Source organism: Ornithorhynchus anatinus, chromosome 1 (assembly GCF_004115215.2).
Source record: "Ornithorhynchus anatinus isolate Pmale09 chromosome 1, mOrnAna1.pri.v4, whole genome shotgun sequence".
In the NCBI taxonomy this organism is placed as follows: domain Eukaryota; kingdom Metazoa; phylum Chordata; class Mammalia; order Monotremata; family Ornithorhynchidae; genus Ornithorhynchus; species Ornithorhynchus anatinus.
In genome coordinates this window covers 164,845,367-164,870,256 of record NC_041728.1, presented here as the reverse complement: position 1 = coordinate 164,870,256, position 24,890 = coordinate 164,845,367, and the positions used below count along the sequence as shown (strand labels likewise).

Sequence of the window (24,890 nt, the reverse complement as noted above, 5' to 3'; positions counted from 1 at the left end):
ATGCACACTTACGCAGGAGTTCAGTCTCAGCGCTGGTTTTTTGGACATCTTTATTCTTCAGACTACTGGATCATAAATATAGTTTCTATCTCCCATTTGGAAAAGCTGAATGAGCGACACGGAAGCTGCCCCAAGAATGAGCACCCCGTCGTGGGTAATCTCATTTCAAAATCCCATTTAATATGCTTTGTTTGAGGGTTCTCACTCTTCAAGTTGTTAGAACAAAGGCCATCTCCAGGAAGTTAATAAATTAGAGTCAGAAGAGAACTTTTGCCTTTCAAACGCAGACCTGGGCTTACGAACGGAGCGATCTGAAACCACTGACTCATCACTGAACAGTCCTAACTCACCACTCCGTCATTATATTCACACCCATGACCTACAGATAAATGACTGACATTCCAACTCACCCTCAGCGGGTTTTCATTGAGGTACGGGGGTTCTCCTTCCACCATCTCAATCGCCATGATCCCGAGTGACCAAATGTCCACCTTGGGCCCGTAAGCTTTCCGAGTGACCACCTCGGGTGCCATCCAATAAGGCGTTCCGACCATGGTGCTTCGCTTACTCTGCTCTGGGGTGATCTGAGCACAAAAACCAAAGTCGGCTGCAGGAAGAGAAAGACGGTCGGGAGTTAGTCATTCGGAAATGGCCCGAGAAATCCCACAGAGTGTTACACATTCTTTTTTAGGGTATTTGTTATGCGCTTCCTGTGTGCCGGGCACTGCTAATAATGATGGTATTTGTTAAGCGCTTACTATGTACCAAGCACTGTTCTAAGTGCTGGGGTAGATACGAGGTACTCAAGTTGTCACACCTGAAGCTCACAGTCTCAATCCCCATTTTACAAATGAAGTAACTGTGGCACAGAGAAGTTAAGTGACTTGCCCAAAGTCACACAGCTGACAAGCGGCAGAGCTGGGATTAGAACCCGCGACCGCTGACTCCTAAGCCCGTGCTCTTTCCACTAAGCCACACTGCTCTAAGTGCTGGGGTAGATAAAAGTTAATCAGATTGGACACGGTCCCTGTCCCACACGGGACTTCACAGTCTCAATCCCCATTTCACAAGTGAGGTAACGAGGCAGAGAGACTGCCACTTGTCGGCTGTGTGACCTTGGGCAAGTCGCTTAACTTCTCTGTGCCTCGGTTACCTCATCTGTAAAATGGGGATTAACTGTGAGCCTCACGTGGGACAACGTGATTACCCTGTATCTACCCCAGCACTTAGAACAGTGCTCTGCACATAGTAAGTGCTTAACAAATACCAACATTATTACAGTGACTTGCCCAAGGTCACACAGGTGACAAGTGGCAGAGCATAGCCAGACCCTATCCACTATGCTCTATCCACTAGGCCATGATGCTTCTTCTTCTTCAGCCACCCAGAGCAGATAGATAGATAGATAGATAGATAGATAGATAGATAGATAGATAGATAGATAGATAGATAGATAGATAGTGCTTAGCACTAACGTAGACACCAATATACTCATTTATACTCTTGCTATTTCCACTTCTCCTTAGTTTTCAAAATCCTCCACTGGTTGCCCATCCCTCCCCGTGCCAAGCAGGAATTCCTCACCACCGGCTTTGAGATAATCCATCTGCTTTCTCCGCACTACTCATCCCTACTCCTGCTACCCAACCCACACTCTTCATTCCTCCGATTTCCAGCTACTCGCCGCGCTTCACACTCACCTCTCTCACTGAACTCTTGCTCACACCCTCCCATCTGGAACTCCCTTCTGCTTCCCATCCAGGCAAACCTTTACTCGGCCCCCCCAGCACTTATGTACCCCTAATACCCCTAATTTTTTATTGATATTAATGTCTGTCTTGCCTAAGAGAAGGGAATGTGTCTACCAACTTGTGTTGTACTCTCCCAAGGACGACGTACAGCGCTCAAAAAATCCCGCTGTCAGATTGAAGCCCTACCAAAATCACATATCCCTCGAGAAGCCTTCCCCGACTCATCTCTCAACTCCATCCTGCATCATCTATTCCCTTGAGTCCTACCACCTTAAACACTCGGGTGACCTCTTCATCACTAGCCACTCCAAGATCTCTACCCTCGCAAACTCTGAGATCCCTCCATCAGTCCACAACTCTCTCACCCACCCATCTCCTCCTTCCAAATGTGCGCTGTTCCCCCACAGACAACTCCGATCTTTTGACCCCATCCAGTTTTCTCAAGTCATCATGCCCATTTAGCCTCCATACCCAAACTACCTTCCCTTGATGACCAAACAGATGCTCTCAACACCACCCTCTCTAATGAACTCAACTCACTCGCTCCCCTACCCCTTCGTCGATCTCGTACCACTAACCCGCAGCCCTGGATCGCCTTCACCGTCCGCCTCCTTCGCTCTTGCGCATCAGCCGCAGAGCGCTGCCGGCATTAATCTAGATATCAGGCCGACCTCATACACTTCAAGTTTATCCTTGAGTGCTTTAACTCTGTCCTCTCTCCTCTGCCGGCAAAATTATTTCTCCATCCTGACACCCATGCCCACCACCCTCGCCGGTTGTTCCAGTCGTTTAATTCCCTCCTCACACCCCCGGCCCCCTGCCTCCCCATCTCTTGCCCCTACTGACCTGACCATGTACTTTACTGAGAAAACTGAAAACTTGAGGCTTGATCTTCCTAAAATCTCCCCCGCTCCCTCCTCCCGCCTCTTCTTCAACTCTCCCATCTTTCCTAGCGGAATCTCAAGAGGAGATCTCCTGCCTTTTCTCGGAATCCACCCCGCTCCACCGCACCTTTGACACCATTCCACTGCGCCTTATTAAAGCACGTGCCCCCTCCCTTCTTCCTTCCCTAACCGCCATCTTCAACTGATCGCTCTCCAGTGGCTTCTTCCCCACCGCTTTCTAACATGCCACGTCTCCACTATCCTAAAATAACCCCCTCCCTTGACCCCACAACTCCTCCCAGTTATTACTCCATCTCCCGCCTACTATTCCTCTTCAGAGTCCTTAAGTGAGTTATCTACGACCGCTGTCTCGAGTTTCTCTCCTCGATTCTCTCTTTTTGACCCCCCCACCCAATCTATCTTCTGTCTTCTGGACTCTAAGTTCACAGAAAGCAGGGAATGTGTTGGTTATATTGTTACACTGTACTCTCCCCAGTGCTCAGTACAATGGTCCGCACATCAGTAAGTACTCAATAAATACGATCGATTGTCGCCTTCACTCCTCAGAAACAGCTCTCTCTCGGGTCACCAATGATCCCCTTCTTGCCAAATCCAACGGCCTCTACCCCATTCTAATCCTCCTCAACCTCACGGCTGCCCTCGACGCTGTCGACCATCCCCTTTCTCCTGGAAACATTATCTAACCTCGGCCTCGCTGCCACTGTCCTCTCCTTGTTCTCCTCCTATTTCTTTGGCCACTCATTCTCAGTCTCCTTGACCGACTCCTCCTCTGCTTCACACCTCCTAACTGGGGGGATCCATCAAGGTTCAGTTCTGGGTCCCTTTATATTCTCCATCTACACCCGCTCCATTGGAGAACTCATTCGTTCACCTGGCTTCAACTACCACCCCTATATGGACGATTCCCAAATCTACATATCCAACCCTGATCTCTCGCCCTCTCTGCAATCTTGCATCTCCTCTTGCCTTCAAGACGTTTCCACTTGGATGTCCCACCGCCAGCTGAACATGACTAAAATACAACTCCTCATCCTTCCAGCCAAATCTTGCCTTCCCCTGACTTTCCCATCACTGTAGACAGCACCACCATCCTTCCTGTCTCACAGGCCCATGAACTTGGTATTATCCTTGGCTCCTCCCTCTCAATCAACCCACGCATTCAATCCATCACTAAATCCTGTCGTTTTGATCTTCACATCATCACTGAAAATGTGCCCTTTCCTCTCCAACCGAACTGCTGCCGGGTAAATCCTCGCACTTATCCTATCCCACCTCCATTGCCCGATCAGCCTCCTCGCTGTCTCCTGTCTTTCCCCACTCCAGTCCCTGCTTCACTCTGCTGCTCAGATCATTTTTTCTACAAAAATGTTCAGGCTCTGCTTCCCCATTCCTCAAGAATTTTCAACGGTTGCCGATCCACCACCGCATCAGAACAGAAACTCCTCACCGTAGGCTTTAAAGCACTTAATCCCCTTGCCCCCTCCTACTTCACTTCGCTAGTCTCCTAAAGCAGCGTGGCCCAGTGGAAAGAGCCCAGACTTAGGAGTCGGGGGTCATGGGTTCTAATCTCGGCTCCGCCACCTGTCAGCTCTGTGACTTTGGGCAAATCACCTAACCTCTCTGTGCCTCGGTTACTTCATCTGTAAATTGGGGATGAAGACTGTGAGCTCCACATGGGACAAGCTGATTACCCTGTATCTGCCCCAGCGCTCAGAACAGTGCTCGCCACATAGTAAGCGCTTAACAAATACCAACATTATTATTATTATTACAATCCAGCCCACACACTTTGCTCTTCTGATGCTAACCTTCTCCCAGTTACCTCCATCTCGTCTATCTCATCGCTGACCTCTTGCCCACTTCCTGCCTCTGGCCTGGAATGTTCTCCCTCTTCATATCCCACAGCCTGCATAGCCTTATTGAAGGCCCATCACAGCTCCGCCGCTTGCCAGCTGTGTGACTTTGGGCAAGTCACTTAACTTCTCTGTGCCTCAGTTACCTCATCTGTAAAATGGGGATTACAAACTGTGAGCCCCATGAGGGACAACCTGATCACCTTGTATCCCCCCAGCGCTTAGAACAGTGCTTTGCACATAGTAAGCGCTTAACAAATACCAACATGATTATTATTATTATCTCCTCCATGAGGCCTTCCCTGACTAAGCCCTCTTTTCCTTTTCTTCCGCTCCCTTCTGTGTCACCTGACTTGCTCCCTTTATTCATCCCCCCTCCCAGCCCCACAGCACCTATGTACAGATCTGTCATTTATTTATGTATATTAATGTCTGTCTCCCCTTCTAGACTGTAGGCACGTTGTGGGCAGGGAATGTGTCTGCTTAGTGTTATATGAGAAGCAGCGTGGCTCAGTGGAAAGAACCCAGGCTTGGGAGTCAGAGGTCGTGGGTTGTGACCCCGGCACCGCCACTTATCAGCTGTGTGACTTTGGGCAAGTCACCTAACCTCTCTGTGCCTCAATGACCTCACCTGGAAAATGGGGATTAAGGCTGTGAGCCCCACGTGGGAAAACCTAATTACCTTGTATCTACCCAGCACTTAGAACAGTGCTTGGCACATATTAAGCACTTAACAAATACCAAATTATTATTATAATTACTATACTGTAGTCTCCCAAGGGCTTAGTACTGTGCTCTGCACACAGTAAGCGCTCCATAAATACGATTGACTGAATGACCTCCTCCATAGCATTTGTACATATGCCTTTAAACTCTATGGTTTCCCCCTACCTGCAATATATTTTAGTGTCTTTCTCCCCCAGGAGTGTAAATTCCCCTAAGGCAGTTCTTAGTACAGTGTCCTGCACAGGGTAAGCATTCAGTAATGGTTTATTGATTGTTCTGCTCCCATGGTTTGCAATCTTTTTTTAATGTAATTTGTTGAGCGTTTACTATGTGCCACTCCCTGAACCAAGCCCTGGTGTAGATATAAGCTAACCATGGTGGGCACAGTCTTTGTCTCACATCGAGCTCACAGTTTTTATCCCCGCTTTACAGATGAGGTAACTGTGGCACAGAGACGTGACGTGACTTGCCCGAGGTCACACAGCACGCAAATGGCAAAGCCAGGATTAGAACCCGGGTTCTTCTGACTCCCTAAATAATGTGTGACCATCTCCCCCTTTAGACCGTAAGGCCTTGGAGGACAGGGACTACGCCTTTTACTTCTACCGTTAATAATAATAATGGTATTTGTTAAGCGCTTACTGAGTGCTAAGCACTGTTCTAAGCGCTGGGGTAGATACAGGATAATCAGGTTGTCCCATGCGGGACTCACACTTTTAATCCCCATTTTATAGATGAGGTAACTGAGGCACAGAAAAGTTAAGCGGCTTGCCCAAGGTCACACAGCTGGCAAGTGGCAGAACCGGAATTATAACTCATGTCCTCTGACTCCCAAGCCCAGGCTCTTGCCACTAAACCACACTAGTAGACGCTCAATGTTTACGACTGACCTCTTCTAAAGAAGAAAAAAAAAAAGCCATTCCAAAAGAGAAGGGAAAATGCAGACTAAGTTAAAAAAAAAAAAAAAGGTTTGTAAATAACATTTCTTCACACCGACTACTTTTAGAGCACGTACTCTTAGAGCACACACTGGTAAATACTCAAAATGCCCCCTCCCCCCTTTTCCCTCTGCTCCTCCTCCCCTCCCCGCCACCCTCTGCTCTTCCCCCTTCCAGTCCCCTCAGCACTGTCTCATTTGTATATATTATTTATTACCCTATTTATTTTGTTAATGAGGTATATGTCTCCTTGATTCTATTTATCTTGATGATGTTGTCTTGTTCCGTTTTGTTCCGTTTTGCTTTGCTGTCCGTCTCCCCCGTTTAGAATGTGAGCCCATCTTTGGGCAGGGATTGTCTCTATCTGTTGCCAAACTGTCCATTCCAAGCGCTTAGTACAGTGCTCTGCACATAGTAAGCACTCAATAAATACGACCGAATGAATATAAAAGATGCTCCTCGTAAGATTAACCCCATCGTTGGCCCTGAAATATTTCTTCTCATCTTACAAATGACTGATGCGGCCTTCAGACTCCATTAGTGAGGCAAAAAGACACTACTTGAGACATTACAGAGACACAACCGTCCTGCCAAATGGCGGTTTTTAGGAGCTCCGGCCCAGAAGAAGCCGTCTGTAGCCTAAGCTGAAAACGGCTGGGGCAACCACGGAAAAAGAAGAGGCCAGACGCTTCACTATGAATTGGTTTAAAAGTGGAAGGGAGCAGTACGACTTCTGAGTTGTAACGGTGAGGAAGTAGCTCCGAGGTCATCGCGACCACATTAGTTTTTGTTCAACTACACTTCCTTTTCACACTAATGCATCTCCGGTACATTAACTCGTTTGTGGGGAGGTGTTTATGGTATTTTTCAAGTGCTTACTATGTGTCAATCGGGTTAATCACGTTGGACGCAGCTTCTGTGCCGGGGGGGGGGGGGGGGGGGAGGTTTGTGGTCTAAGCAGGAGGGAGAACAGGTAGTGGATCCCCACACTGGGCGGTTGAGGAAACTGAGGGACAGAGAAGTGAGGTGACTTGCCAAAGGTCACACGGCAGGCAATTGGCAGAGCCAGGATTAGAACCCAGGCCCGGCCTCTTTCCACTAAGCCAGGCTTAGTTCCAATTCATCACACATGCCCCGTTCAGCAGAGTCTAGCGCCTTGAGGGCAAATAATGAGTACAAACGGGTGAGTGATGACCTGTTTTGCCCATTTTCTATTCGTCTGGTCAATTACTTTTTCCTCTCCCTCTTCCAAAATAAAACCGATCGCTCTGCAGTTAGCACGAAAACAAGGCGCTGATGTATAAAAGTACAGGTACTAAATAACAGTTCCCTGCTGGCAGGTTTTTCCAATCAGGATTTTAGTGAGTTTTATTAAGTGTCGTATCTATTTACAGTGGAAAAAAACACATGTAGACAACTCAAAAGAGCTGTTTAGAGCCAGGAAGAAAATGAGAAGGAATGACCACGTTAATTTAGCATAGCCTCAGCCTCCAGTAGAGCCAAGACTATTGAAGAATAGAAATGAAAGTGCTTAGTCCAACAATTCTACCCCGATCAACTGGCTTAATAGTTTAATTAATGAATGGAAAAAATAAGTTAACCACCCATAGCATAAAGGTTTTTTTTCTGAAAAACGTATCTTTTACTCAACAACATTTCCATATTTCCTACAGTATGACAACTGCTCCCAGAAATTCCCAAATCGCTAAACTTTCGTATTGACTTTTCCCAATTTCTGTTTGTTTCCATTGCCAATAAGTGAAAAAAGAACTCATCAGAGAGCAAATCCACATCCTTCTTTTATAGACGAGACCTTACTACACCACCTTTCAGTGCAGGAACCAAACTTCACTTTTACCTACCGAATTCAAAAGGCACAGCAACAAAAAATTGATACCAGTATCGAACGTTACCAGTCAGGAGCTTAACATTATAGTTTTTTATCAGGGCATTTGGAAGTAATTTCCCGTCTTTGCTTTCGTTTTCTTACTAGCATCTGGAAAGGGTACCTCGCGCACTCTGCCATGACCGGAGTGTACGCCTCACTCGAAGAGCGGTCAGGTTTTACGAGAGGAAAGTTGAGCACCCACCAAATCCCTCTACTCACTGAGTTTAACCGATCCCTCCATGCCCAAAAGCACGTTGTCGCTCTTGATGTCTCGGTGGATCACTTGATTGGCGTGGAGAAATTCCAGGGCCTGTAAACACTGTCGGCGTAAAGAGAGAGAAAATGCCTTTGACATCTCTTGGAAGATGGAAAAGCCCCTGCCAGGGGTCCCCCGGGAGGCAGAGCTGTCCGGTTCAAAGTCGACGGCGCAGCCAGGGGTGCGAGTCTTTGAATGAGGATCTCTTGCGCATCGTGTCCACGAAGAAAGCGTTCTACTCCTTTTCCGGCTTCACATCATTCATTCAGTGGTATTTATCGAGTGCTTACTGTGTGTAATGTGTGTGTGAAGTAAAGTGATGTACTGTAATAATGTTGGTATTTGTTAAGCGCTATGTGCCGAGCGCCGTTCTAAGCGCCGGGATAGATACAGGATAATCAGGTTGTCCCACGTGAGGCTCACAGTCTTAACCCCCATTTTACAGCTGAGGCAACTGAGGCACCGAGAAGTGAAATGACTTGCCCAAAGTCACAGAGCTGACAGGCGGCGGGGCCCACGACCTCTGACTCCTAAACCCACGCTCTTTCCACTGAGCCACGCTGCTTCTCTCCTGTACTTCTCATCTAGGGGAATTCCACTCAGATACCAGTGGTTAACACTGACGATGGCATCTGTTAAGGGCTTACTATGTGTCGAGCACTGTTCTAAGCGCTGGGGTAAATACAAGATAATCGGGGTGGATGCAATCCCTGTCCCACATGAGGCTCGTAGGCTAAATAGGTGGAAGGACGGGTATTGAATACTTTGCACTGAGGAAACTGAGGCCCAGAGAAGTGAAGTGATTTGCCCAAGGTCAAGGTTTGTATCCATCCCAGCACTTAGCACAGTGCCTAGCGCATAGTAAGCGCTTAACAAGTACCATTTAAAAATGCATGACTGAACTATCTCTAAATGAACATTTCTGAAAATGCGATGATGATGATGATGGCATTTGTTAAGCATTTACTTTGTGCCGAGCACTGTTCATTCATTCAATAGTATTTACTGAACGCTTACTATGTGCAGAGCACTGTACTAAAGTGCTTGGAATGGACAATTCGGCCACAGATAGAGACAATCCCTACCCAATGACGGGCTCACAGTCTAAACACTGTTCTAAGCGCTGGGGTAGATACAAGGTAATCAGGTTGTTCCACGTGGGGCTCACAGTCGTCATCCCCATTTTACAGATGAGGGAACTGAGGCACAGCAAAGTCAAGTGACTTGCCCCAAGTCACACAGTTGATCAGTGGCAGAGGCGAGATAGAACCCACGACCTCTGACTCCCAAGCCCGGGCTCTCTCCACTGAGCCACACTGCTTCTCTATAATATGGCACTTGTGACACCCTGGGTGACTTGGAACTCCTCCCCTCTTCAGGTCCACTGATAATGGGATGTAGAAACATTTTTTATTTTTCCTTTCCTCACCTGTAGCAGTGGTCCCTAATATGGCTTTTTTTTTTTGCATCGTTTCTATGAGTAATATCTATTACATTTCCAAAAATGGCTAGAAAAAACAGGGGAACTTCTCGCCACTTTCTAGATAATTTGCTCACATGATAAAGTAGTTGAGGAGAAAGATTTCTCTTTCTTCTCTTCCTAATCAGAGGAATTTACTGAGTACTTGCCTTGAGCAGAAAGCTACACAAAGTGCTTAGGGAGAGTACAATCCTCATAATGGTGGCATTTGTTAAGTGCTTACTATGTGCAAAGCACTGTTCTAAGCGCTGGGGGGGGAGGATACGCGGAGCTCAGTTTTTAATCCCCATGTTACAGATGAGGTAACTGAGGCACAGAGAAGTTAGGTGACTTGCCCAAAGTCACACAGATGGCAATCAGTAGGGCCGGGATTAGAATCCATGACCTCTGACTCCCAAGCCCGGGCTCTTTCCACTGAGCCACGCTGCTTCTCTATAATGTTGGCATTTGTTAAAGCGCTTTGTGCAAAGCACTGTTCTAAGCGCTGGGGGGATACAAGGTGATCAGGTTGTCCCACGTGGGGCTCACAGTCTTAATCCCCATTTTGCAGATGAGGGAACTGAGGCACAGAGAAGTTAAGCGACTTGCTCCGCCATTTTCTCCCACATTTGATTTCCTCGTCTCCCCGCCTAGCCCGTTGAGAAGGGATCAGGCCTACCACCTCTATTATATCGTACCCTCCCAAGTGTTTAGGACAGTGCCCTGCACACATCAGCAGTCATACGCACAGAAAGCGCTCACTAAATACCACTGACTGGCTAATCGCTACCGCAGATACGACCCCCGCCCGTAAGGAGCTTACGATCTAGCGGCGAAGCGAACCACCCAAAGAGAAAAGGAGATCAAGCCCACCTCTCGGCACACGGCGGCGATCTGGGCTTCATCCATGCACGTCTCCGTTACCACGTCGGTCAGCGATCCTCCGGCCAGGTACTCCATCACCACGAACAGCTCGTCTCCCACCAGGTAACTACGAGCGGATTCACAAAGTCATCTCACTGCCTTTCACCTGGGAAACTTGCGCTGACCTCACTACTAGCTAAATTGGGTCTCCTGAAGAGAAAATTTCTTTTGTGGATTTTGGTGGGTTTTTGCAACCTCCCCTCCCGAACCAACGCTGGAACAGAGGCGGAGAAGAAGCGGCCCGGCTACTTCACAGTGGGATCGGCAGGCCAAGTGGGGATGGGCCCAAGTACTTTACTTATTTTACTTTACTAAGTGAGGGGGCCGAAGTATTTTACTTTACTTATTTTACTTTACTCAGTGAGGGGGCCGAAGTATTTTACTTTACTTATTTTACTTTACTCAGTGAGGGGGCCGAAGTATTTTACTTTACTTATTTTACTTTACTCAGTGAGGGGGCCATTTTCCCCAGGCACAGAAATAAGTCAGTGATATTAACCCCATTCAAAAGTAAAAACCACCTGTCATTCTGACATTCGTGACCTAAGAACACCCGCCACACGCTTTTTTAAGCTTACCTCAGTTTCACCCCAAATTCCCTGAAGCCTTCATATTTACCTGTCTAAGAAATTGACAATGTTGGGGTTCTTCAATTCTTTCATCACCAAAATTTCGTTAATGATCAGTTCTTTCTTAGGCTGCTTCTGCAAATTTATTTGTTTGATAGCAACCTAAAACAAGGGGTCAAAAATAACGGATTAGAAAAATAAATGAGAAGCGGCACAGCCGGGCGGAAAGAGCACAGGCCTGGGAAACAGAGGACTTGGGTTCTAATCCCGGCTCTGCCAAATGCTTTCTGTGTAACCCTGGGCAGGTCACTTTACTTCTCCGTGTCTCAGTTCTTCTGTTCTCCCTCCTACTCAGACTGTGAGCCTCACGTGGAACGGGGACGGTGTCCAACCTAATTCACAGCGCTTAGAACAGTGTTTGACACATAGTAAGCGTCTAACATATACCATTTAAAAATAAAACTAAAAAAAATAGTTCTAGTTTATAAATTTAGAGAAGCAGCATGGCTTAATGGGTACAGCACAGGCCTGGGAGTTAGAAGGACCTAGGCTCTAATCCTGGTTCGGCCGCTTGTCTGCTGTGTGACCTTGGGAAAGTCACTTTGCTTCTCTGTGCCTCAGTTTCCTCGTCTGTAAAATGGGGATTATGACTGTGAGCTCCATGTTGGACATGGACTGTGCCCAAACTGAAAAGCTTGCATATACCCCAGGGCTTAAGACAGTTCATGGCACAAATTAAGCACTTAATCAATCAAGTACTATTAAAAAAAAGCACAATAAAATATAACCTTTACATAAATTAAATATTTAGCATTCCCTCAAAGGCTTTAAGGCATTATACTGGTTGCAATAGCTTTTATGGCATTAAAGTTAGACAGTTGTGGCACTCAAACTGTTCACCAACCAAGTGTTCACTTTGAAAATTGAATCAGCCAATGTACTGATCAACGAAGGTTCCTAAAACTATTTACCTTAGGGGAACAGATAGGCTGACCGCAAAGCTCTGTAAAAATGACCCTCCATTCGAAGGGACAAGCCTATCAAATCCTAGAGCTTGTGAAGAATACTATTTATATCACCTGTTCCTTTAAATTGGTTAGCTTTGCAAGCCAAATCTCACTGGGTTGTTTTGAGTTTTGGGGGGGTTTTTTTGGAGGGAGAGGGAGGGAGGAAGTATTTAAATCTTCACGAGGCAACTGTGTATAAAAATACAAAATGGTAGAAGACAGAGTAAAGATAAGAGATGGAGTGAACAATGCCGAAGATATCACTGCCAAAATTAAATATATAGTATTTATAAGGAAGACTTACCTCTTGCCCTAATGCCACATCGGTGGCTGTGAAAACTGTACCTGAAGCCCTGCGGGATGGAAAGACATGACCAGATTTAAGTTACTTTTCAGTAAATACCCAAGCGTTGAGGCTCAAGGTCGTGAAGTGAAACACCCTTCAGCGAGGGAATCTAAAGCATAACTGATAAAAATTAAAGAGAGAGGGGAATGTGATTTTTTAAAGAGGCCTAAATTTTCTATGGCACTAGCTGCTTGAATGAAAACTTGCCACAAGCCAGAAATAAAAAGCACGGGGGTAGATTATTTTTCTATGACTAGTCAATCGCATTTATTGAGTGCTTTCTGTGTGCAGAGCACTGTACTGAGCCCTTGGGAGAAGACAATATAACAATAAACAGACCCACAACGAGCTTAGAGTCTAGAGGGGGAGACAGACATTAATACTAATAAATTACAGCTATGTACATAATTACAGGATTTTTTTTTACATTACGTACATGATGATGTACATACCTAGGTTTAAGAGACCTAGGTGTGCAGATATCTTTCTATGGGGCAAGGATTATGTTGCGAAAAGAGATAGAGCGAAAATCATTTCCAATTCTGTCAGGACTGAGTAAAAAAAGGTACATAGTAACAAGGTTTAAGGGAAAAATAACAACTGGAGCCAACTTTCTTCCCACAGGATGTTATAAATGGGTGCCTTTTGTATTCAAAGACGACCAATCGATCAATCGCTGGTATTTACTGAGTGCTTACTGTGGGCAGACCACTGAACTAGGTGCTTGGGAAAGTACAACAGAGCCGGTAGACATGTTCCCTGCCCACGACGATCTTAGAGTCTAGAGGGGGAGACGGACATTGATATAATTACCTTATAGACAGCGAATGTGTCTACCAACTCTGTTACACTGTACTCTCCCAAGTGCTTACTACAGCGCTCTGCACACAATAAGCGCTCAATAAATACGATTGAATACCGACATGTACATAAATGGGACCTGGGTTCTAATCCTGGCTCCACCACTTGTTTGCTGTTTGACCTCGGCCCAGTCACTTAACTTCTCTGAGTCACCTCATCGGTAAAATGGGGATTAACACCGTGAGCCCCGTGCGGGACACGGACCGTATCCAACCCGATGAGCTTGGCTCTGCCCCAGCACTTAGTACAGGGCCTGGCGCAACTTCTCTGTGTCACCTCGTCTGTAAAATGGGGATGTGAGTGTGATGTCGTTGACATGGAGGTTAACTCTGACAGGGACTGTCAGGGGGCCCACCGCACCGTGACTGTCCCTTGTTGTGCTGGCACGCTTTCGAATCTCATATTCACGGAAGCGGAGCCGAGGCCAACCACTTGACAAGGCGTAGATGCAAGGATGGGTAGAGTGGCCTTTCAACCCACCGAATGTCATTTTTCACTGATCGGAACACTCTCCAGGAATTAAAGGAATTTTTCCACGTGAGGAAGGATGTACAGATATTAATCTGGAAGGCTTCAATCCTTCCTTTACTATCCCTCATGACAAAAATTGTGGGTGGGCGGGAGGGGGGGATATGGCAACCAGGTAAAATCAATGAGGCAAAATCATCACTCACTAGGAAATTATGAGAATTCCAACACAATCTGAAATCCACGGCATCTGGTTACTGCTGTTTACACTAATGCAGCCTGGTATTTCTTTCTTAATCAATAGTGTGTGCATGATAACAAGAGATAAACCACAGTAAATCATATTGATCAGAAGATGTCCTGAACAGTCTTGGCAAATATTTTCATGAACACTTACCCCTGCCCAATTTTTTCATATCTGGTGTATTTTTTCTTGGGGTCACCTATGCTGACTATAGTTCCTGTTTTAAAAAAAAAAAAAGAAGGAAAGAAAAATTTGGAGACCAAATACAAAATTATTTTCAAATATAATTTCTTGCCACTGTTCCATCTCTGACAACAGAAGAATCAGTTCTCCAAGATTTGCAAAGCCTCAAGGGAATGTAAAAAAGAAACGTGAAGTAAAAAATTAGTGGAAAGACAGTATTAGAGAGAGCGGTGTGGGTCTTAAAAATTTAAAAATTAATATTTCCACATGACGATGATACCTTGAATTTCCTCTCCACTTCATCTGCATAACACTTCCCCCCTCCAAAAAAAAATCTTCGTTACATTAATAGCCTCGGTTTAAGTTCGCAACAAGTCCAATCTAACAGATGAGGAAACTGAAGGATCGAAAATGTATGAAACCGCCAACGGGATCAAGGAAGGCTAGGGACTAGAATGCGGGCTTCATGACTCCAAAAAGCTTCCTGTTTTCCACTAAGCCATACTAGCCTTTTGTATCAGAGATCAGTCTGAAAGGCCCGACTCGTGTCAGCTTTGAAAGATTTTAGGGAAGATCCTTCCTTTCCAAGTTGAGGGGTGCCACAGTGCACCTTGTGAACTACGCCTAGATTTGAGCACTTTTTGCCATTTTACCCTTTTTTCCCCAATCAATCAGATGGCATTTACTGAGCGCTTACTGTGTGCAGAGCACTGTACTAAGCGCTTGGGAGAGCACAAAACAACAGTGTTGGCAGACACAATCCCTGCCGACAAGGAATCTGCAGTCTACGGTGGGAGGAGGATAGCTGCAGATAGGGGAAATGGCAGAGTATAAGGATGTGTGGACATAAGTGCAGCACGGCCTAGTGTAAAGAGATGGGGCTTGGGAGTCAAAGGACCTGTGTTCTAAACTAAGCTCTGCCACGTACCTGCTGGGTGACCTTGGGTAAGTCACTTCACTGTGCTTCAGTTCCCTCCACCTGCAAAAATGGGGATCCAATACCTATGCTGCTTCCTACTTAGACTGTGAGCCCCAAGTAAGGCCTGATTATCTTGTGTTTACTATAGCACTTGGCAGATAGTAAGCACTTAACAAATAGCACAGTTATGACCGTAAGTGCCGTAGGGCTGAGTATCGATTTATTTAAGGGGGACACGCCCAAAGCACAGGCGACACGGAGGGGAGGGCGAATAAGGTATGGAAAGGAGGAGTCAGTCAGGGAAGGCCATTTGGAGGAGGGCTTTTAGTAAGGTTTTGAAGATGGGGAGAGTGGTGGTCTGTCAGATATGAACGAGGAGGGAGTTCAAGAAGAGGGGAAGAGACAGGAGGCAGGAAGGTTTATGCAACAGATAAGGCAGGATATAATAAGTGTTTGGATACAAGGTAGAACAAAGAGGATATGGTTGAATGTCTGGGTTTGAATAAGAGAGATGTGTTAGAGATAATGCCCGTCTTTTGATACGGGGAGGACGGTGGTGTTGCCTACAGTGACAGTCCAGTTAATAATAATAATTGTTATTATTATTATGGTATTTGTTAAGCGCTTACTATGTGCCAAGCAATACTAAGTGGTAGGGTGGATACAAGCAAATTGGGTTGGACACAGTTCCTGTCCCCCGTGGGGCTCACAGTCTCAATCCCCATTTTACAGGTGAAGCACCTGAGGCGAAGTGAAGTGACTTACCCAAGGTCACACCACAGGCAAGTGATGTTGGTATTTGTTAAGCGCTTACTATGTGCAGAGCACTGTTCTAAGCACTGGGGTAGATACAGGGGAATCAGGCTGTCCCACGTGAGGCTCACAGTCTTCATCCCCATTTTACAGATGCGGGAACTGAGGCACAGAGAAGTGAAGTGACTTGCCCACGGTCACACAGCTGACAAGTGGCAGAGTCGGGATGGCAGAGCCGGGATTAGAACCCATGACCTTCTGATTCCCAGACCCACGCTCTATCCACTACGCCACGTAGTTAAGATCTTCTAGGCTGCAGTTTCACGGCTTGACTGCTACCTGGTAGAGATGGCGTCAGATAAGACTCATGAATATTCTGGAAAAATGCCTCATCCCCTTGCTCCAGTGCTCCCAGTGAATCCCAACTGGGCCATCAGCAAGGTTCTTCGTGGCAACCTGGATGCTATCATTCTTCCTTCACTGTTCCTTTACTGCTTTTTGGCGAGGCGGGGGAAGGGCTAGGGAAAAGGTGAAAGAGTGCACACTCTCTCTCTCTCTCTCTCTCTCTCTCTCTCTCTCTCGGCACTAACCATCCCGTCTCTATTTTGGTCATCCGTTCCAAAAACGGAAGAGACCGAGCGCAAGCTTGGAAAATTTGATGCTGTTGACAGTTTCTGGCATTCCGTCCCGAAATTCCCACTGGCAGCCAATTACCTGGCTGGCTATCAGCAGATATGCCAACGACTCGATTTTTCAAAGTTTACAAAGAAAGCGATGACGTGCGTGAATTCAATCCACCCGTAATCGCGTGCGTGAATTCAATCCACCCGTAATTTCAAACCTAAAAGGCGTCGGCAGTTTTGACCGCCTACTGTATGTCTCACCTGAACTTTTAATAGGAATAGAAAAGGTCATCAACAGCCAGGGGCCAAACACATCGAGACAGCTGAGCCAGAGGTACTTGGGCCCATTGGTTTAGAAATCTCTGTTCTTCCCCAGCGGGCAGCTACGGGTTTCTACGTTCTTGGTCCCAGAAAGACTCCCAAAATGCCCCAAATGGCCGGCCCCTGGCTTTCAGGGCTTGGAGCTTAGGCGATAAATGAGAGTGCTCTGAACCTTGGGATCTCTACCCTGCAGTTGCCTCAGCCCACAGGTCCTGCATCCGTCCAATCCAGTCAAGCGAGGGACCGGTTCGAGCACCTTCCCAGCCTTATCGCTCACCCGCCGGGCCGGCTTTCACGCAGGCCCAGTTTGGCAGTAGACTTTTGTTACACATCACATACGGTACGCTGACGTTTCACCTAATCTAAACGCATTTCGACAAAGAGAGGATGGAACGGATTGCAAATGAACCGGTTTTCTGGAAATAAATCGAAAGGGACAGTTTGCCGTACTTAGTTTCTCCATGATCTCTTCGTCCGTCATCTTGGTCTTCTTTTTCTGTTTGTCCGAAGACTTGGCGGCGCCATCGACGTTCGAGTCGCCGGCTGGTGCGGGAATGGGGTCGATCACAGAGCGGGTGTAAATCTGCGGGGAGAAACGGGCTCGCTGGGAACTCGAGTGACTTTTTCAGATCCCTTCGACCTTAACAACCCTTACGTTAGCTTTTACTTTACGTACGCGAAAAACGGAGCACGTTTGTTTCACTTTTCTAAAATCAATCCTTAAAACAAAGATATTTTGAAACCCTAAAACCCTGACCTTGTTCAGTTCCTCCCATATTCATCAGGATTCTTGGAAGTAAACATACGAATGAAACGGAAATCTTTTACGTCTTATGGCTGTGACGGGTGACAGGCTGTGAAGAGGCTCGGCGCCTGCAGCCCCTGGCCCGGACCCAGAGAACGGCCCGCTCGTCCGGGTGGATCGGTTAGGCCCGGTGAGTTGAGTCAATTTGGAGGGTCCCCAAGAGCCCAGTGAGGGTGAAAAACATCACAGAGGAAACGAAAGGTATTTGGATCTTCCCCTTCCTTCCCTCCCCGTGCCAATCCGGCTCACCTTTGCCCATATCTTGCTTGCCGCTACCTCCCCCGCTCCTTAGCTCCTTTCTTCCTCTTGGGTTCCCCTTTCTCTCCAACATTTCCTCCCCATTCTCTCAAAGTCCCGCCCACTTCCTGTTCAAAATCAAAAGTTGGCATCCCCGCTCGTAAATGTAGAGCTACGTAAGTTCGCATCTGAAAACGAGAGCCTGAAAACCCTCCGAGAACCCAAGAAGGGGAGGGGAGGCCACGGAGGGATTAAAAGAGTCTACACGTTTCCTCATTTTTCTTTTGCAAACTAACTCTTGTGCAACAGATGCACAAATTTCACGATTTCCTTCAGCGGCCGTATCTGTGGCTCTAAAGAACATTTGGGGCTGAGGCCCTTAAGGAAGCTGACATACTTCTGTGACCACGCTGATTTAAAATTAGGCTAATGGTTTAAGAGTTGAAGGTTTATTTAGGCAATTTTTAACAACTGTAATTTTCAGGGAGAACTTTTACTAGTATTTTGCAACAGGTGCACAAAACCCAGTCGACGGACACTTGATGAGCTTGTAGCTCTATTCAGTTGAACTGGTTTTATGTAAAAGGGTAAATCCAGTTTTCATATTTCTCAAGGAAATAATAATAATAATGTTGGTATTTGTTAAGCGCTTACTATGTGCAGAGCACTGTTCTAAGCGCTGGGTTGATTTACAGGGCAATCAGGTTGTCCCACGTGAGGCTCACAGTCTTTATTCCCATTTTACAGATGAGGTAACTGAGGCACAGAGAAGTTAAGTGACTTGCCCACAGCCACACAGCTGACAAGTGGCAGAGCCGGGATTGGAACCCATGACCTCTGACTCCCAAGCCCGGGCTCTTTCCTATCAGAGTCTGAATTTATTCAAAACACATCAAAATGAATGAACCTAACTTTAAAAAATACTTCAAAACACTTGTATGGTATAGAAGCCTTCTTTCATCAGGACTAGAGAGCTGATAAAAAACACGGGTTTAGAGAAAATCGACTCAAAAAAAAAAAAAAGGCAAACCGATTTTGTGTGATCCGGTCTGGGAGCGATGACTGGAGGAGGGGCTTCTTCATCGTCATCGTCGTCGTCGTCTTCCGTCACCACGGTCGAGGGCTCTGATCCTTTGGCGTTCAACTGCAGGGGAAAAACCAAATATGCAAAATGTGTACAGTTATCCCACAGTAAAACACGTTAAACACGACGCAGCTGCGTTGCTTTGCCAGAGCCTGAGAGACCAGCTTACGCTTCAAGCAACTCGAGTGCTCAATCTAATGTCCAGAGAAAACTGGAGAGAAGCCAGAAGGAGAAAAGCCAAAGGGACTAAAGTGAAACACAGGACAAAGTGATAAAAGTAATTATAGTTATCTCCACCACTCGAAAGCAATGGGGCAGCTTCGTTCTGTAGTGCAACACCCACTTCTAATCAGATGGTAAGATGTGTCTACTAGACGTCCCCCGGCCCCGCATCCACTTCCGAGGCAGGGGAAAGCCTGCGCTTTATTTTACTCTGCATGATAAAAAAAAAAAATCCACAATGACCCCGAGAAGCTAAATCAGAAGGGCCATTTGAAGAGTTTGAAAATAAGAGACCGTAGACTTACCATGGGCGTTCCTGAAGGGAACCCATCTTTTTCTGAAAAGAGAAAACACCGGGGTTGAAACAGAATGAAATAATGACGAAGCACTGAAAAACCGAACAGTGCTCCTAATTAAGGGTATATCAGGCAAAGTGGTCATTTCATAAAATATTTTGGTGCCATTATTATGTCGACGACTGGTCCAAAATTAATGGATAGCTGTATGTAAATATCAAATACCTATGCAGACACTGGTTTAGATAAAAATTCCACCTTCTAGTGGATGTTACAAGTACAGTGCCTGGCACATAGTAAGCGCTCAACAAATACCATAATTATCATTACGTGAGATGCCCCTACGCTTCTGATCTATCCACCAAACCTAACAGGCGACACTTCAGTTAATTTACACAGTAGAGCACTTAGTTTACTGAGGCACGAGATCACAATAATAGCCCAAGTCCCCGAACAACTGCTGTAAAGCTACAAACAGGTGGTCGTCCTAGTTCAGATGGATCCCCTTCTACCGCCAGATGACTTTAGTCAAGTTTACGCCCGTCTTCCTCGCTCAGTCGAATGGCACGAGTTGGTTTCATTTCTTCAAGGCAAGTACCAATGCCCAGAGGGCACCCAGCCACTGAGGCGCTGAATCCCTCTTCCGAGCAGACAGAGGACTGACTTACCCGGAGGAGTGAAGCTCAGATATTTCTGCTTCACTGTGTTGGAGTCGTAGAACTTCAGAACATCTAGCACAGCTTGGGGATTCTTCTTCTGCTCGAGTTTAGTGATATTGGAAGTCTGAAGCAACCGAGCCCATTGTTCTGGCATTCCCTAAGAAAATCACATTCGGAGACCAGGGTTTTAAGATCAGAGTTAGAAGTCAGAAACGGAGCAAATTGGGAACGTTTTGAAATCTTACCGAGGCGACATAAAACCGAGTTAGGGAGACAGATGCCGGCCCACGGCACCACAGGAAATTAGGTCTATAATCATACCCCAAGTTAAGTACCTTCTCAACGTACGCTGGATCCCAGAAATCGGAGGGCGTGTCTAATAATAATAATACTAATTACGGTATTTAAGCGCTTATTATGTGCCGAGCACTGTTCTAAGCGCTACCAACTCCGTTGCGTCGTATTCTCCCAAGCGCTTAGTACACGTCTCTGATCATATTGAGAGCTCGATAAACACGAAGGATTGACTGACTGAAAGGACATCACCGGATGCTCTGAAATTCTATTTTGCCCAGGTTGGCGAGAGAACATCCTTTCTTTCCATCTATGGATTATTTCAAAGACCTATTATTAAATCCATATATGAGGCTACTCTTAAAATCATTCCCAGAATTTGGAAAAGAGAAGATGGTTTTAGGAACCAACTCCAAGTGATTAAAAAACAAAACATTTGGAATGCATAGACCCTATCCAAGGAAATAGACCGAGCTTGAACTCTAGTCTAAAAAGAGAAATGGCATTTTGCTCCATCTCACCTCCTGGCATCAGCTTGCTTCCAGGACTACGACAACACATAACCTTCTGCCTAAAACTTGCGGGGTCCCCCCCAGGAGCAGTCTCCCTAAGATGGAGAACTGGGCGACGGTGCCCAGAACCCAGGTTGGCCACCGTGCGATCCTGGATTTCGGTGAAGTTTAGATCGGGGCTATGACCGCGACGCTAAGAGATGCCCAAACGACATTCCGGCCAGGCCCGGGCCTCCGACACAGGAGCAACCAGAGAACTGGGAGATGAGGGAAGTGCGGTCCCGGGCACGGACCCTCGCCGTTAGGGACGGCCCACCTAACTTTCTCCAAGGGGACCCACTCCGGCCTTTAGGCACCCTGACTCGCTCCCTTTGGTCTTCTCCCCCTCCCTGCCCCACAGCGCTTACGGATAGCTCTGCAATTTTATCTATAATAATAATAATAATAAATTAGGGCATCTGTTAAGCACTTACTGTGTGCAAAGCACTGTTCGAAGCGCTGGGGTTGATACAAGGTAATCAGGTTGTCCCATGTGGGGCTCAGAATCTTCATGCCCATTTTACAGATAACTGAGGCACAGAGCAGTTAAGTGACTTGCCCAAAGTCGCCCAGCTGCCAGGCGGCAGAGCCGGGATTCGAACCCTGACCTCTGATTCCCAGGCCCGGGCTCTTGTCACTAAGCCATGCTGCTTCTCAATAAATATATATCAATAAATATATTTATTTAAATTGATGTCTGTTTACTCGTATTGATGTCTGTCTCCTTCTAGACTGTGAGCTCGTTGTGCGCAGGGATTGTCTGTCTTTAGTGCTGTACTGTACTTCCCCAAACGCTTAGTACAGTGCTCTGCACACAGTAAGCGCTCAATAAATACAACTGAATGAATGAGAGGAATTCATCCCTTGGCAGTCCCTGGGATGAGACCGAGAGTTGGCTCCCGGCCTCCAAGAACCGGGAGAGCCGGAGCAGCTCCAAGGTACGGGGAGCTCCTGAATCCGCCCACAGTCCAGGGTACCACGAGGCCAGCGAAATAAGACGGGGCAAAATAGGAAATAGGGAGGCCCTTCCCGCCTCACAAGTCAATCATTTTCATCAACTATCAGCTGAAGATCCCGCCTAAGAATACATACAGTGAATTCTCCGGTAACGGCATCAAAGCCCACGTGGATGGTGTGCTCAAAATCCGACGGGGGAGAGATTTCTGGCCGCTCCTTCTCCTTTTTCTTATTTCCTAAAAGACGACATTTGGAAACAGGGTAAAAATCTCAATTACCCAGCACAGCTACTAGTTCAGCCAACCTGGGCAACTGGGGGTGAGGTGCGGGGTGGGGAAAGGGAGGGAGAGGAAAAAAAAAAAAGAAAAGAAAGAAAAACTATCACAGAAACCGTACGATCCAGACAAAGGCCAAGTATGAGCCCCAGCACAGTAAAGGCGACCCGCAGTAACTAATTTTCAAAACATCGGTGTTGAATTTTTCTGGCACCAATTTATCAATTCCAACAAGAGATCAGCATTTAAGACTCATAGTTTGCGGTACTGGAGGGTCCCCTGGGCCAAATTTGGTGAGACAGACAAATTTATACTACGTAGCTGAAATCCTAAATGATTTTGAAATGATGAAATTAGTTGATTCCTTCTATATGTGGGGGGAAAAAAAAGATTCAGGAGTCCATGGGCAGCAGCTAGTTGACTTTTTATTTTTATGGCATCTGTTAAGGACTCACTACGTACCAGGTACTGTACTAAGCGCTGGGGTAGATAGAAGATAATCAATATGATGTCTGTCTCCCCTGCTCTATACTGTAAGCTCGTTGTGGGCAGGGAATGTGTCTATTTACTGTTGTATTGTACTCTCCCAAGCGCTTAGTACAGTGCTCTGCACATTGTAAGCGTTCGATAAATATGACCGAACGAACACGGCATCCACAATCTTAACCCCCATTTTACAAATGAGGTAACTGAGGCAGCGAGAAGTGAACTGACTCGCCCAAGAGAAGCAGCCTGGCCTAGAGGATAGAGCACAGGCGTGGGAGTCAGAAGGAGCTGAGTTCTAATCTCAGCTCCACCACTTGTCTGCTGTAAAACCTTGGGGAAGTCACTTGTCCGTGCCTCAGTGACCTCATCTGTAAAACGGGGATTACGACTACGAGCCGCATGTGGGACAGGGACCGTATCCAACCTGATTAGCTTACATCTACCCCCGGCACTTATTCATTCGATCGTATTTATTGAGTGCGGTGTGAAGAGCACTGTACTAAGCGCTTGGAAAGTACAATTCAGCACACTGATATAAATGACGGACATTGAAATAAACAAATTATGGATTTGGAGATAATAATAATGATGTTGGTATGTGCAGATCACTGTTCTAAGCGCTGGAGTAGATACAGGGTAATCAGATTGTCCCACGTGACAGGCTCACAGTCTTAATCCCCATTTTACAGATGAGGTACCTGAGGCACACGGTCACCCAGCCGACAAGTGGCAGGGCCGGGATTCGAACCCATGACCTCTGCCTCCCAAGCCCATGCTCTTTCCACTGAGCCTCACTGCTTGCCACGACATGAAATGCTTCCCACGACACGAGCGCTGTGGGGCTGAGGGAGGGGTGAATAATGGGAGTGGGAGAAGAGCCTGGAGACTGTAAGCCCGTTATGGGCAGGGAATGTTGAGAGCGTGGTTTAATGGATAGAGCGAGGGTCCGGGAGTCAGAAGGACCTAGATTCCAATCCCGGCCCCGCCACACGTCCGCTGTGTGACCCTGGGCAAGTCATTTCACCTCGCTGGGCCTCATTTACCTCGTCTGTAAAATGGGGATGAAGAGTACAGTGCCTGGCAAAGAGTAAGAAGTGAAATGCCATTTAAAAAAAAAAAAAAAAAGGAAGTCACACAGCAGACAAGTGGTAGAGCGGAAATAGAACCTAGACTGTAAACTCGTTGTGGGCGGGGAATGTGTCTGTTGCCTCTATTATCCTCTCCCAAGCGCTTGGTACCGGGCTCTACGCACGGTAAACACTCGATAAACACGACCGACCGACTAGGCCACGCTGCTTCGCGTCGCTTCAGAGATCTTTCATTGCTCCGGGCTGTGGGGCTGGTCGGTGGCTGAGCATCATTCATTCATTCAATAGTATTTATTGAGCGCTTCCTATGTGCAGAGCACTGGACTAAGCGCTTGGGATGTACAAATCGATAACAGAGACAGTCCCCGCCCTTTGACGGGCTTACGGCCCAATCGGGGGAGACGGACAGACGAGAACGATAGCAATAAATAGAATCGAGGGGAAGAACATCTCATTGAAACAATAGCAAATAAACAGAATCAAGGTGAGGTACGGCTCATTAACAAAATAATAGAATCAAGGTGACGCGCATCACGAAACCCTCGCTCCTCCAGGGGAGCGGGACGAGACGGTCTGCTCCGTGACCCCCTCACTGACCGCCGCCTGCTCCCCCAGCCCCGCTCCGCATCATGAGATGTCCATCGCCTTGATTTTATTTATTAGCTATTGTTTTAATGAGATGTCCTTCCCCTCGATTCTATTTACTGCCATTGTTCTCGTCTGCCCGTCTCCCCCGATTAGACCGTAAGTCCGTCAGAGGGCAGGGACCGTCTCTATCTGTTACCGATTTGCACATTCCAAGCGCTTAGTCCAGTGCTCTGCACATAGTAAGCGCTCAGTAAATACTACTGAATGAATGACGGGGGACGGGAAGCAGGGACGGCTTCGTCCTTCCCCCCCGTAGTCAGGCCGCTCCCCTGGAGCCGTGGCTCCCGCCTCGTC

The 24,890-nt window shown here is 46.9% G+C and overlaps 1 protein-coding gene across 1 annotated transcript in view; it reads right to left on the bottom strand.

Moving 5' to 3' along the window:
- The window catches only part of PAK2 (p21 (RAC1) activated kinase 2), a 78,722-nt gene that overhangs the window by 7,992 nt on the left and 45,840 nt on the right, over positions 1-24,890 (bottom strand). Inside the window, exons 3-13 of the mRNA XM_029060764.2 lie at positions 22,235-22,335; positions 20,307-20,454; positions 19,648-19,679; positions 19,067-19,180; positions 17,445-17,577; positions 14,349-14,412; positions 12,581-12,629; positions 11,319-11,431; positions 10,650-10,767; positions 8,281-8,380; positions 411-607 (exon numbers count right to left, since the gene is read on the bottom strand). Coding sequence (XP_028916597.1) covers positions 411-607; positions 8,281-8,380; positions 10,650-10,767; positions 11,319-11,431; positions 12,581-12,629; positions 14,349-14,412; positions 17,445-17,577; positions 19,067-19,180; positions 19,648-19,679; positions 20,307-20,454; positions 22,235-22,335 — 1,169 coding nt within the window. The remainder of the gene's footprint in view (positions 1-410; positions 608-8,280; positions 8,381-10,649; positions 10,768-11,318; positions 11,432-12,580; positions 12,630-14,348; positions 14,413-17,444; positions 17,578-19,066; positions 19,181-19,647; positions 19,680-20,306; positions 20,455-22,234; positions 22,336-24,890) is intronic.